The sequence below is a fragment of the Oncorhynchus masou genome, chromosome 19 (assembly GCF_036934945.1).
Source record: "Oncorhynchus masou masou isolate Uvic2021 chromosome 19, UVic_Omas_1.1, whole genome shotgun sequence".
In the NCBI taxonomy this organism is placed as follows: domain Eukaryota; kingdom Metazoa; phylum Chordata; class Actinopteri; order Salmoniformes; family Salmonidae; genus Oncorhynchus; species Oncorhynchus masou.
Window position 1 is genome coordinate 15,031,224 of NC_088230.1, and position 13,533 is coordinate 15,044,756.

The 13,533-nt window shown below is 41.8% G+C and overlaps 1 protein-coding gene across 2 annotated transcripts in view; it reads right to left on the bottom strand.

Moving 5' to 3' along the window:
- Positions 1-13,533, bottom strand: part of jag2b (jagged canonical Notch ligand 2b) — a 101,361-nt gene that overhangs the window by 16,563 nt on the left and 71,265 nt on the right. For both annotated transcript variants that reach the window (XM_064925053.1, XM_064925052.1), the window contains 6 exons: positions 8,760-8,873; positions 8,415-8,528; positions 7,690-7,803; positions 7,417-7,533; positions 6,992-7,019; positions 6,338-6,423 (listed from right to left, as the gene is read on the bottom strand). In XM_064925053.1, the coding sequence (XP_064781125.1) occupies positions 6,338-6,423; positions 6,992-7,019; positions 7,417-7,533; positions 7,690-7,803; positions 8,415-8,528; positions 8,760-8,873 (573 nt within the window). The remainder of the gene's footprint in view (positions 1-6,337; positions 6,424-6,991; positions 7,020-7,416; positions 7,534-7,689; positions 7,804-8,414; positions 8,529-8,759; positions 8,874-13,533) is intronic.

Here is a 13,533-nt window from a genome sequence, read left to right on the forward strand (position 1 = left end):
CACTGTATATTTATGTGCTTGCCGGGAATGTTACCCACTCGACTCTGAACACACTATGTGAGATTGATAGAAAGCTTGTGCAACTAAGGTACAAACATTTCGTGTTGGTTTGAAGTACTCGGTTAACCCACGTGTTAAGAGAAGGGATTAATAGATGGTAGAACAAGGAGCAAAACAGGAACGAGTAGCTCTATCCTCTCTTTGCAAGTTATGAGCCGAATTTCCCCTCCTGAACACCTACAAAAATCATAATTTGTACAAATAACCTGTGACAAAAAACAAACACCGGAACTACTGCTGCTAGTTCTCGCATTCAATTCCATTCCCAACAGATTCTATGGTAGTAAACTCAACAAAAAAATGAACGTCCTCTCACTGTCAACTGAATTTGTTTTCAAACTGTGTAAATATTTGTAAAAACATTAGATTCAACAGACAAACTGAACAAGTTCCACAGACAGGTGATTAACAAATGGAATAAAGTGTCCCTGAACAAAGGGGGGGGGGGGGGGTCAAAATCAAAAGTCAGTCATTATCTGGTAGAGTTCGATTTGCCCGATTAATTAGGGCCGATTTCGAAATTTCATAATCGGAAATCGGTATTTTTGGACACAGATTTAAAACACTCTTAAAAGGAGTGCTCCTAATCTCAACTTGTTACCTGTATAAAAGACACCTTTCCACAGAAGCAATCAATCAGATTCCAAACTCTCCACTATGGCCGAGACCAAAGAGCTCTCCAAGGATATCAGGGACAAGATTGTAGACCTACACAAGGCTGGAATGGGCTACAAGACCATCGCCAAGCAGCTTGGTGAGAAGGTGACAAAAGTTGGTGCGATTATTCGCAAATGGAAGAAACACAAAAGAACTGTCAATCTCCCTCGGCCTGGGGCTCCATGCAAGATCTCACCTCGTGGAGTTGCAATGATCATGAGAACGGTGAGGAATCATCCCAGAACTACACGGGATGATCTTGTCAATGATCAAGGCGGCTGGGACCATAGTCACCAAGAAAACAATTGGTAACACACTACGCCATGAAGGACTGAAATCCTGCAGCGACCTCCGAGGTCCCCCTGCTCAAGAAAGCACATATACATGCCCGTCTGAAGTTTGCCAATTAACATGTGAATGATTCAGAGGACAACTGGGTGAAAGTGTTGTGGTCAGATGAGACCAAAATGGAGCTCTTTGGCATCAACTCAACTCGCAGTGTTTGGAGGAGAAGGAATGCTGCCTATGACCCAAGAATACCATCCCCACCGTCAAACATGGAGGTGGAAACATTATGCTTTGGGGGTGTTTTTCTGCTAAGGGGACAGGACAACTTCACCGCATCAAAGGGACGCTGGACGGGGGCATGTACCGTCAAATCTTGGGTGACAACCTCCTTCCCTCAGCCAGGGCACTACATGGGTCGTGGATGGGTATTCCAGCATGTCAATGACCCAAAACACACAGCCAAGGCAACAAAGGGGTGGCTCAAGAAGAAACACATTAAGTTCCTGGAGTGGCCTAGCCAGTCTCCAGACCTTAATCACATAGAAAATCTGTGGAGGGAGCTGAAGGATCGAGTTGCCAAACGTCAGCCTCGAAACCTTAATGACTTGGAGAAGATCTGCAAAGAGGAGTGGGACAAAATCCCTCCTGAGATGTAGTTGGCCACCAGGTTTGCACACAAGAAACATCTGATCTCTGATTGCCAACAAGGGTTTTGCCACCAAGTACTAAGTCATGTTTTGCAGAGGGGTCAAATACTTATTTCCCTCATTAAAATGCAAATCAATTTATAACATTTGACATGCGCTTTTCTGGATTTTTTTGTTATTCTGTCTCTCACTGTTCAAATAAACCTCCATTAAAATGATAGACTGATCATTTCTTTGTCAGTGGGCAAACGTACATAATCAGCAGCGATTCAAATACTATAATAGTGAGGGGAAAAAGTTAGTTAAAATAAGTGTTCATTCAGTATTGTTGTAATTGTCAATACAAAAAAAAAAAACTCTGGCCGATTAATCGGTTGTGGCGTTTTTGGTCCTCTAATAAATCGGTATCGGTTTTAAAATCATAAATCGGTCGACCTCTAGTATCTGGGGTGGCCAGCAGCTGCATTAAGTACTGCAGTGCAGCTCCTCCTCAGACTGCATCAGATATGGGGGGGGGGGGGAATGGCCCTAGCCCTCAATCTCCGATCCAACAGGTCCCAGACGTGCTCAATGGGATTGAGATCAAGGCACATCGCTGGCCATGGCAGAACACTGACATTCCTGTCTTGCACAAAATCACGCACAGAACGATCAGTATGGCTGGTGGCATTGTCATGCTGGAGGGTCATGTCAGGATGAGCCTGCAGGAAGGGTACCACCACATGAGGGAGGAAGATGTCTTCCCTGTAACGTACAGCATTGCGATTGCCTGCAATGACAAGCTCATTCCGATGATGCTGTGACACCGCCCAGACCATGACGGACCCTCCACCTCCAAAATCAATCCCACTGCAGAGTACAGGCCTCTGTGTAATGCTCATTCCTTCAATGATGAACGCAAATCCGACCACCCCTGGTGAGACAAAACTGCGACTCGTCAGTGAAGGGCACTTTTTGCCCGTCCTGTCTGGTCCAGCGACAGTGGGTTTGTCCCCATAGGCGACGTTGTTGCCGGAGATGTCTGGTGAGGACCTGCCTTACTAGCCCTCAGTCAAGCTTCTCTCAGCCTATTACGGACATTTTGAGAACTGATGTAGGGATTGTGCATTCCTGGTGTTAATTCGAGCAGTTGTTGCCATCCTGTACCTGTCCCGCAGTTGTGATGTTCAGATGTACCGATCCTGTGCAGGTGTTGTTACGTGGTCTGCCACTGCGAGGACGATCAGCTGTAGTGCTGTCTTAGGCATCTCACAGTACGGACATTGCAATTTATTGCCCTGGCCACATCTGCCGTCCTCAAGCCTCCTTGCAGCATGCCAAAGGCACGTTCACACAGATGAGCAGGGAACCTGGGCATATTTCTTTTGGTGTTTTTCAAAGTCAGTAGAAAGGTGTGTCCTTCGGTGTCCTAAGTTTCCATAACTGTGACCTCAATTGCCTACCTGTAAGCTGTTAGTGTCTTAACGACCATTCCACAGGTGCATGTTCATTAATTGTTTATTGTTCATTGAACAAGCATGGGAAACCGTGTTTAAACTCTTTACTAAGAAAGATGTGAAGTTATGGATTTTTATGATTTACCTTTGAAAGACAGGGTCCTGAAAAAGGGAAGTTTCTTTTTTTGCTGAGTTTAGTTCTGTTTACATAGGTATGTCCATAAGAGATTAGTGCCGACAAATTCAACATTGTTTTGACGTTGGCCGACTTTAGGTGGCTACGTATCATTGAGACAAGGCACTTTTAAAGGACGGTTAAAAGGGGGCGGAAATAAAATCATTTTATTTGTCACATACAGTTGAAGTCATAAGTTTACATACACTTAGGTTGGAGTCATTAAACTCATTTTTCAACCTCTCCACAAATTTCTTGTTAACCTATAGTTTCCGCAAGTTGGTCCGGACATACTTTGGGCATGACAAGTCACTTTTCCAACAAACTATCACAATTCCAGTGGGTCAGAAGTTTACATACACTAAATTGACTGTGCCTTTAAACAGCTTGGAAAATTCCAGAAAATCATGTCATGGCTTTAGAAGCTTCTGATAGGCTAATTGACATCATTTGAGTCAATTGGAGGATGCATTTCAAGGCCTACCTTCAAACTCAGTGCCTCTTTGCTTGACATCATGGGAAAATCAAAAGGAATATCAGCCAAGACCTTCAAAATTGTAGACCTCCACAAGTCTGGTTCATCCTTGGGAACAATTTCCAAACACCTGAAGGTACCACATTCATCTGTACAAACAATAGTATGCAAGTATAAACATCATGGGACCACGCAGCCATACCGAAAAGGAAAGAGACACGTTGTCTCCTAGAGATGAACGTACTTGTGTGAAAAGTGCAAATCAATCCCAGAACAGCAGCAAAGGACCTTGTGAAAATGCTGGAGGAAACAGGTACAAAAGTATCTATATCCACAGTAAAAGAAGTTCAATATCGACATAATCTGAAAGGCCGCTCAGCAAGGAAGAAGCCACTGCTTCAAAACCGCCATAAAAAAAGCCAGACTACGGTTTGCAACTGCACATAGGGACAAAGATCGTACTTTTTGGAGAAAATGTTCTCTGGTCTGATGAAACAAAAATAGAACTGTTTGGCCATAATGACCATTGTTATGTTTGGAGGAAAAAGGGGGAGGCTTGCAAGCCGAAGAGCACCATCCCAACTGTGAAGCACGTGGGTGGCAGCATCATGTTGTGGGGTGCTTTGCTACAGGAGGGACTGGTGCACTTCACAAAATAGATGGCATCATGAGGGAGGTAAATTATGTGGATATATTGAAGCAACATTTCAAGACATCAGACAGGAAGTTAAAGCTTGGTTGCAAATGGGTCTTCCAAATCGACAAATACGGACAACAAAGTCAAGAACAACAAAGTCAAGATATTGGAGTGGCCATCACAAAGCCCTGACCTCAATCCTATAGAAAATGTGTGGGCAGAACTGAAAAGCATGTGCGAGCAAGGAGGCCTACAAACCTGACTTAGTTACACCAGCTCTGTCAGGAGGAATGGGCCAAAATTCACCCAACTTATTGTGGGAAGCTTGTGGAAGGCTACCCAAAACATTTGACGCAAGTTAAACAATTTAAAAAGGCAATGCTAACAAATACTAATTGAGTGTATGTAAACTTCTGACCCACTGAGAATTGTGATGAAAGAAATAAAAATCACTACTATTCTCACATTCTTAAAATAAAGTGGTGATCCTAACTGACCTAAAATAGGGAATTTTAACTTGGATTAAATGTCAGGAATTGTGAACAACTGAGTTTAAATGTATGTAAACTTCCGACTTCAACTGTACATGTGTTTTGCAGATGTTATTGCGGGTGTAACGAAATGCTTGTCTTTCTAGCTCCAACAGTGCAGTAATACCTAACAATTTCACAACAATACACACATCTAAAGTAAAGGAATTAAGAATATATAAATATTTGGGCGGGCAATGAGTCATTTTTCTGGCTTGGTCATTAAGAAATTCAAAGGCCACGATTGAAGCCAAATTAAAGTTGTGTTGGGGGGATTTTAAAGTGGGGATCCCTTGTGTGTGTGTGTTCGGATGTGGCATGCGTTTGTACATTCCCTCTGCAAAAACAGTACCCAGTCATTCACCATTCTAGATAACTTGACAGTTTAACCAAGTCTTAAAGTCGCATTGGCTAGCTAGTGCTAGCCAACTTCCTTCGCCAATTATCTTCAGCTGGTTGCAGTTCGACCATAGCAAAATTGGTTTGATATTGGAAAGCCCATCTGAGGCTAGTTAGGGAGAGTCAATAAATTACACAATGTAAACTAAACAATATTTACATGTTGGACATATTTAAATTCTCATTAAATGCTTAAGTCATTGAAATTTAGAGCTATTGACTAAAATATTGTTTCATGTACGTGGGGTAATTGACTGATGGTCCCCAACCAGCCCCATAGGGATATCGAATGTCAAACAAAATTAACCATGGGCATTACTATTAGATTGAATTGATGATCATTTGGGATTTATCAGCTGTGGGCAGGATTAAAATAAACCCAACCAAAGGAAAAATGTTACAGTGCCCTTCATTCCATGATATACAATGTTTTCCTATCATCTCATAAATCTGACTTCATGACCAAAATGCTCCTATTTACACTTTGTAGTCCATTTTGACACTATAATAAATGTTTGACTCCTATTTATGCCACATTGGCAGTTTTCAAAACGAGAAGATGCTTTTTAGGGGCAGTCGCTCTTTAACTCTGACTAAATTTTAACAGTTTTTTGGTTATTTGGATATCTAATATGCCACAATGTTAGAAGAGCATCTGATCTTTCGCCTAGCCTAGCCAGTGTGAGAAAAAATGTAAAAGTCTGAATGAAAGACAACCACTAGTCATCTGACAAAGGCGAGAGAGAAAGATAGTTTGCGTGTGTGTGTGTGTGTGAGAGTATGTACGTGTGTGTGTGTGCACTACGAGGGAAGAAAAGAGGAAGGATGACCTCTACTCCCCAATAGGTCAAAGGGACGTGTCGCCCCCCTGTTCTTTCTGTTATTGTCATGGTTACGTTTGTGGTGTCCGACAGCTCGGGTAGTTGATGCATTGGTGTGTGTGAGAGTCAAAGGCCTGCTACACTGGACATTTCAATGAGCATAAACAGCGTGTTTGCTCCAAGATGATTTGGATAACCATATTGTGACTTACTGATTCGACAGTCCGGTCCGGCGAACCCGGGGGCACACTCGCATCGAAACCAGTTGACACCGTCCACACAGATACCACCGTTGTAGCTGAAAAGATTGAGGGAAAAAAGAAAGAGGGAAGAGAAAGTGAGAAAAGTGAGCATGAGGTTAGATAGGCCAAAACAGAGCGTACCCGTCTTGACTCATCTCACACAAAACAGCAAAGAGGGGAGGGAGTGCAAGTGTGTGTGTTGGGATCCAAGTCACAAAGGCTAAATTCTGCTCATCAATACACACCTTTCAAATGCTAATATCTACCCCCCCACTCCTCAACCAACCCCTTCAATCCTCCATCCCCTTCTTGTGCTCCCTAGGTCAGCAGTGAAGAATGGAGGGGAGGGCAGGAGAAGAGAAGGGGAGGTGGAGGAGAGGTTGCTCCCCCGTTGTTCCTATATGGGGGAGATGGGGGGGCTCATTTAAGCCCCCCAGAGCCACCATTGTCCCCTCCCGTTCATTTAAAACCAACGCTGGGTTTCGGATTAAGGAACATCTTTCCTGTATTTTACGAGCTGGGGGGGCGTTGAGACAATTCATGGTGGTTGTTGTACAGCAAAAGGGAGGGTCAAAACAGAGAAAAGGCATGACAAAGGGGGAGGAGAGGAGGAAATGCACGTACCAGGGGTGAGGGTTACAGTCGTTGGTGTCTGGAGAAAAATACAAGATAAAGCCATAAGAAAGTGAAAACCATGCTTTAAAAAAATATATAGGAATCTAAAATGGTAAAATCTTTAAGTTGCATAAGTGCATTCGAGTCAGGACGAGGTCCTTGAAATAGACATATCTACATGAACATGTGTAGGGGTAAGATTGAGGCGTTTGGGTTTTGTTTATCTTGAAGTGTACACTCGTTCACTACTTCAAACAAATCTAAAAGCATTGGATTGGTGGTGTGGCCTAGGGGGGAGTCTCCACCATATTTCTTATACCAGTCATTTCCTTTCAAATAAGTGAAGACGTCCACACTTTGGGAGTAAAGAGATAATTGGGACGTAGCCTCTGTGCGACACTGGTAGCAGCGGTGGGATCTAAGCCACGACTTACTTTGGGAGCAGGTGGGTCCCTCCCAGCCCTCTTTGCAGATGCAGGTGAAGGAGTCGCCACCTCCCACACAGGTGCCTCCGTTGGAGCAGGGGCTGGACACACACATGCTGGTCTTGGCTGGAGTGGAAGGGACGGCGACAAAAATAATAATAATAAAGTGGTGAGACACGATATGATACAGACTGAATACATTGAATTGATAAAGACGAGACAGACGGGGATACAAACAGAGAGATATTCAAATAATGCATAAAAGCACCCCCCCCCCCTCACCTGTGTTACAGGTACTGCCGCCCCTCCCAGGGGGGCAGGCACAGCGGAAAGCGTCCCCGTGGTCATAGCATGTGCCCCCGTTACTGCAGGTGTTGGCGTCACACTGACTCTCACCTGTGTGCGCACACATTTTAGATGTCATACCGAAGATGCTTAGACCCAATAGACCTCGGTCTGTCCAATTTAAATTATGCAATTCATTTCATTCAACACATCTGATTAGCGCACACACAGACACTGCAGGGCTTGACATGACCTTTTTTTAGCCACTTGTCCTTCAGACAAGTAGGACAGATTATTTTTCACTTGTCAGAAAGCTCAAGTTATTTACACCCCCCCCCCAAAAAAAGATTTAACACCATGGGCCAAAAGGATGATTGAGAATTGTATTGTGTGACGAGGGTAGCAAAATTAGATTAATTTTAGCATAATTCCAAATTTCCTACTTATTCTCTCCTGAATCTTCTAACTGGGATTTCTTGATTTTGGAAAGATAACCAGATTTTTGCAATCCTATGAATGATGCTAGGAACCGCTTCATAAAATAATACCTGGATGACACTTGGATACGGTTTCATTCAGAGTAGCCTAATTGTTTGATACATAGATTTTTCTTCTTGTCCATTAATACAACATAAATCTATAATCTGCTTGCCTGAATGTTTATTTTATTATTTTTAACTTGCCCTGGGCAAGCGTTAATGTCGAGCCCTACACACACTTACGGGAGTGGCAGGTCTTGCCCTTCCAGTTGTTGGTACACTCGCAGTAGAAGTCGTTGACCAGATCCACACAGAAGCCACCATTCTTACACGGGTTACGGTTGCACTCGTTCACATCTGAGGAAGGAAGGAAAGGAAAATAAAATGTCAATGGCTGTGTTATAAGGAGGAGGTGAATGGGAGGGAAAGGAAGATGGAGAAAGGGGAGGAAGAGTAGTATGGTGAAGAGGAGAAAGACGAGAAGATAGGAGTAGGAGAAGAACGACAGGGGGAAAGGGTAGGAAGAAAAAAAATCATTGGAGCAGGAGGATACAAAAAGTAGGAGGAGAAAAAGGAGCGCTAACTTACTAAGGTCACAGAGCCGGCCCTCCCACCCATCAGGACAAAAGCACTGGAAGGAGTTGACCCCATCGATGCAGGTGCCTCCGTTCCGACACGGGCTACTCACACAGTCGTTAACGTCTAAAATAGAAAAATAAGCATTATTATTTTTGCCTTTATTTATCCAGGAATTCCCATTGAGGTCAGAAAAGGGCTTTTCAAACTGTTTGGGCCTGGGACCCCTTTGTTATAGCAAATTCATCAGGGACCTCCGAGCATGGTGAGAATTTAGCAGTTTTAAAGCTAAAATTGCAGTGCATTTACGCTGAAAATAACATTTTTAGGGCATACAAGAAGTAATGAGTTGAAAACTGGATCAATGATGAGAGTACTGTGGATCCCTGTGAGCCTCCCAGGCCCTGTTGTGCATCTAAGGGTAGCATATATTGTAGATTATCTCAATTTATTTCACAAAACGCTTGACCAAATCTGTTAAATCTGTAATTCCCAGCAATATATATTTAAACAAAATAATTACGTGTAAAAAAAAAAATTCTGGCAGCAGACCCCTTGCAGTACCGCCACAAACCCTGGTTTGGGAACAACTGGGTCAGCAGCCCTCTTTTACAAGGGAGACATGTCCCAATAACAATAACATCTGCTTTGTCCTGAAGTTTGCACTCATTCACTACTTCCCACAAATCTAAAAGCATTGGATTAGTGGATGCACGGGCTAGTGGGAGTTTCCACCACATTTATTATACTAGTCTACACCAGTTCTCTTGCAAATCAGTGAAGGGAATTGAACAAAAACACTTTGGTAACAAGGAAAAATAATTAGGACATAGCCCTAGACTAGAGTGGTTGCCACACCCACTGAATGAGATCCTCAGGAAGCGATGTTTAAAATCGGAGAACTTCCACCCAGACTGAGGTACCCAGTTAGGCGGGCTGTCAGACAGGCAGAGACACTGTCCAGCTGGAAAAACTGGTTGCATTATAAGACATTGTAATCTTCTGCCATCATGGTCAGGTTGTATACCAGAAGTATAAGGACATCAACAGCTTTTTTAGTGAATCGAAGAATTGCTGTAATTTTTCAAATTTGTGGTTAGATATATATTTTTTCACCTTTATTTAACCAGGAAGGCTAGTTGAGAACAAGTTCTCATTTACAACTGCGATCTGGCCAAGATAAAGCAAAGCAGTGCAACAGTTTCACATGGAAAACAAACAAACATACAGTCAATAATACAGTAGAAAAAGTCTATATAGAGTGTGTGCAAATGAGGTAGGACAACAGAGCTAAGGCAATAAATAGGCCATAGTGGCAAAATAACTACAATATAGCAATTAAACACTGGAATGATAGATGTGCAGAAGATGTGTGCAAGTAGACATACTGGGGTGCAAAGGAGCAAAAATAAATAAATAGATAACAGTATGGGGATGAGGATTGTTGGATGGGCTATTTACATATGAGCTATGCACAGGTGCAGTGATCTGCTCTGACAGCTGGTGCTTAAAGCTAGTGAGGGAGATGTGAGTCTCCAGCTTCAGTGATTTTTGCAGTTCGTTCCAGTCATAGACAGTAGAGTCCTGGAAGGAAAGGGGGCAGAAGGAGGAATTGGCTTTGGGGGTGACCAGTGAAATATACCTGCTGGAGAGCATGCTACGGGTGGGTGCTGCTATGCTACCGGGGCAGGGGTAGCCACATGGAAAGCATGGCCAGCAGTAGAAAAATGATTATTGAAATTCTCAATTATTGCAGATTTATCGGTTTTGACAGTGTTTCCTAGCCTCAGTGCAGTGGGCAGCTAGGAGGAGGTGCTCTTATTCTCCATGGACTTTACAGTGTCCCAGAAATTTTTGGAGTTTGTGTTACAGGATGGAAATTTGTTTGAAAAGCTAAATGTAGTGTAGTCAACCCAGAAAACATAATTTTCAGGCTGTCACCTGGTTAAGACTTGTCTCAAATGTATATACTCTTGGCAGTAGGTGCCACTGAAAATTAGAATTGAAGAAAACCATGTTTGGAATGGAATTAAAATCATATTTTTTTATATATATTTTTTTAAACATCTAAAACTTGCCTATAATTTTTGAAATTGCAGTTAAAAACATTGAAATAACATTAGTATTTTTTTATGAATATTGCTAGCAACAGAATACACATTTTGAATTACATAGTGCTGTCAGAAAGTACACACCCCTTAAAATCAAGTGGTATTAATACTTTGAAGGAACTGTACCTACAGTAGTAAATGAGATCCTAATTGAGCAAATTACACTCACTGAAGTATTTGACATAGCGAATAGGTTACCAGTGTGGCAAGTGCTGCTGGCTCGCTAAAGATTGAGAGAAGACTTGAATAACAAGATGGTGGCGGTCAAAAAACCCCAATTCATTTTAATAACAGAACACTTTTCTGAATTCATAACAGACCCCCCTGCAACTGGACAATGACATTGAGACTCCTGTTCCCATGAATCGAGGACAAAGACTGTACCGCCAAGTTAAGGTAGGTCTGTAACTCCCAGTATACTGGATACCAATTTTATTTTTTTTTTTTTTTTTGGGGGGGGGGGGGTTAAATCACATTATCTGTGTTACAATCTATTGCTAGTTGCTGGTAACTTTGACTTGAAAACTAAATGGTTGCCAATACATGGCTAACATTTGTTTAACCAGCTAAACAGCTGCTCTAAGCTAAATTGTTCAGAGTTCCCTTTCTAGCTAATAGGCTGTGTTAAGATTTTACACACTTCCTCTTCCAATTATGTGGGGAGGTCAAGATAATAAAAAACTATCTACCAAATCAATTAATTTTAAAGTGTTGATTACTTCTCCTTTCCATTATCATTCACCTGATAAGTATAATGTTTTATTACGTATGTTGGGGGTCCCTGGGTTACCGGTTTGCCTGGGAGGGGGTACCTTGGCAAAAACAAGTTGAAGACCACTGCCTTAATACAACGCAGGCTTGCATAAAACATTGTGCTAGTTTACGGAGATCAGTTTAATTCCAATTGGAATCCAATCAGAGAGAATATTTTTTAAATAAATAAAATATCCATATACCATAACATTTCAAATGATTAATTTAATAAAACAAACCTTCAAAATTTTGTTTATGATGTGCACCCCATAAGAAGACAGGTAGATAACTGGTAGCTTTCAGGTGTGTAACTTGTTGTTTATGTTGGCCAATCAAAATCGGCAAAGACGCTCAATGTGTAGCAAGTGGAGTGAGTTCACTAAAACAATGCAAGACAGAGTAAAATTACAGAATTAAAAAGTTTGAGAAATGAGGAGTAGTCTACAAGCAAACCGGTAGGTTTTTAATTGGAATGGGGTTGGGGCCCGCAGAATGTTGGAGAGCAGAATGTAGCCTCAATTGGCCTAGCAAGCTATAGCTGGCTGAGCTAGCTTCCCTAGGCTACTCCAGTTAAGACATGCACTGTTATATGGGGTAATAAATAACATTGTGGCTGCTTCAAGTTGGCTAGTCTTGGCTGTAGCCGAGTTTCCTTGGCGTTCTCTCTACCCCTCCGTCTGCTCGCTCCCATCTCACACATGCACACAACGCCCCCTCCGCAGCTACATGTGTGAAGTTACTGTCTTGTTGATTTATGTATACCCTGTATTAAGATTTACACAGACTAAAAGTAAATTCCACAAATTTTAGTGACCAATGTCTGTTAATACTTTCATTTAAAAAAAAATACAAAATAATAATAATAAATAATAAGAGTAGAATTCCACACTACCTTTCGTATTTTTGCTTAATTTAGATAAACAGATTAGGTGAGAATAAGAGTCATTGAATGAAAGGTACAGACAGGAATTGAAACCTGGTCTCCAGTGGGGAAGTATTTTGCAATTACAGCATTATCCCATGCTGTTCAAATTAAAACAGCTTTTACTTCAATAGATTTGCCTAATAACAGATGTGCATAAAAATGGACATCTTTATTCAGCTTTCCCATAGGATGGTTTAATATTGATAATGTTTTACAGCTTTATGACTATGTTTTAATACAAAAAACATTGTATTATTTTAGATATTTCAGGTTCTACAAACTTCCTGAAAAGTGGAATTCAGGGTGCATTTAAGGTTTCCAGGAATATTACCCCAAAATGTGTAAAGATCAAGTCTTTCAAACATGCCATGCATTGAGGTAGTTGGGTTGAGTTTGGCTTGAGTTGAAATAAGTAAAGGAATTGAAATTCAGGGAATGGGTCAAGAGGGAATTGAATTAATTCTTGTGGCAGAATATTGAATTAAATGAATTTACTCAATTGAACTACTCAGGGTAAGAAGAGCTAATTGGAATTTAATTTGTGGAATTGACCCCAACCCTGGCCACTGAAGCCCAGGTCACATGAACAGACATACAGACAAAGACAGGAGACAGACATACTCGTGGCAGTAAATGCGACTGAAGCCCTGGTCTAAGTTTGGGTGGCATCTTCATTTTCAGACCGTCATACCGTATCTGTACCATACTGGGGAATACGGTATTACCAGAAGTGCACACAAGGGGATAAATTCTTTCTTTTTGACACACTAAACAATTTAGCCAATAGGGATCTTGATCCAGGGAGGGGACTGAAGGTCTCTCCTTTAGCCAAGAAGCTTGATCTTGACATCTAGCTACTTAGCTAGTAAGTTAACAATCCAAGTGCATAGCTGGAGCCCTGTGCTGGATATAGTTATAAGCACTTAACACTTTCATATACTGTATAACGAGGTATTGTTATACAGTATGAAAGTTATTTACTTTTCTGCTCTTTTGC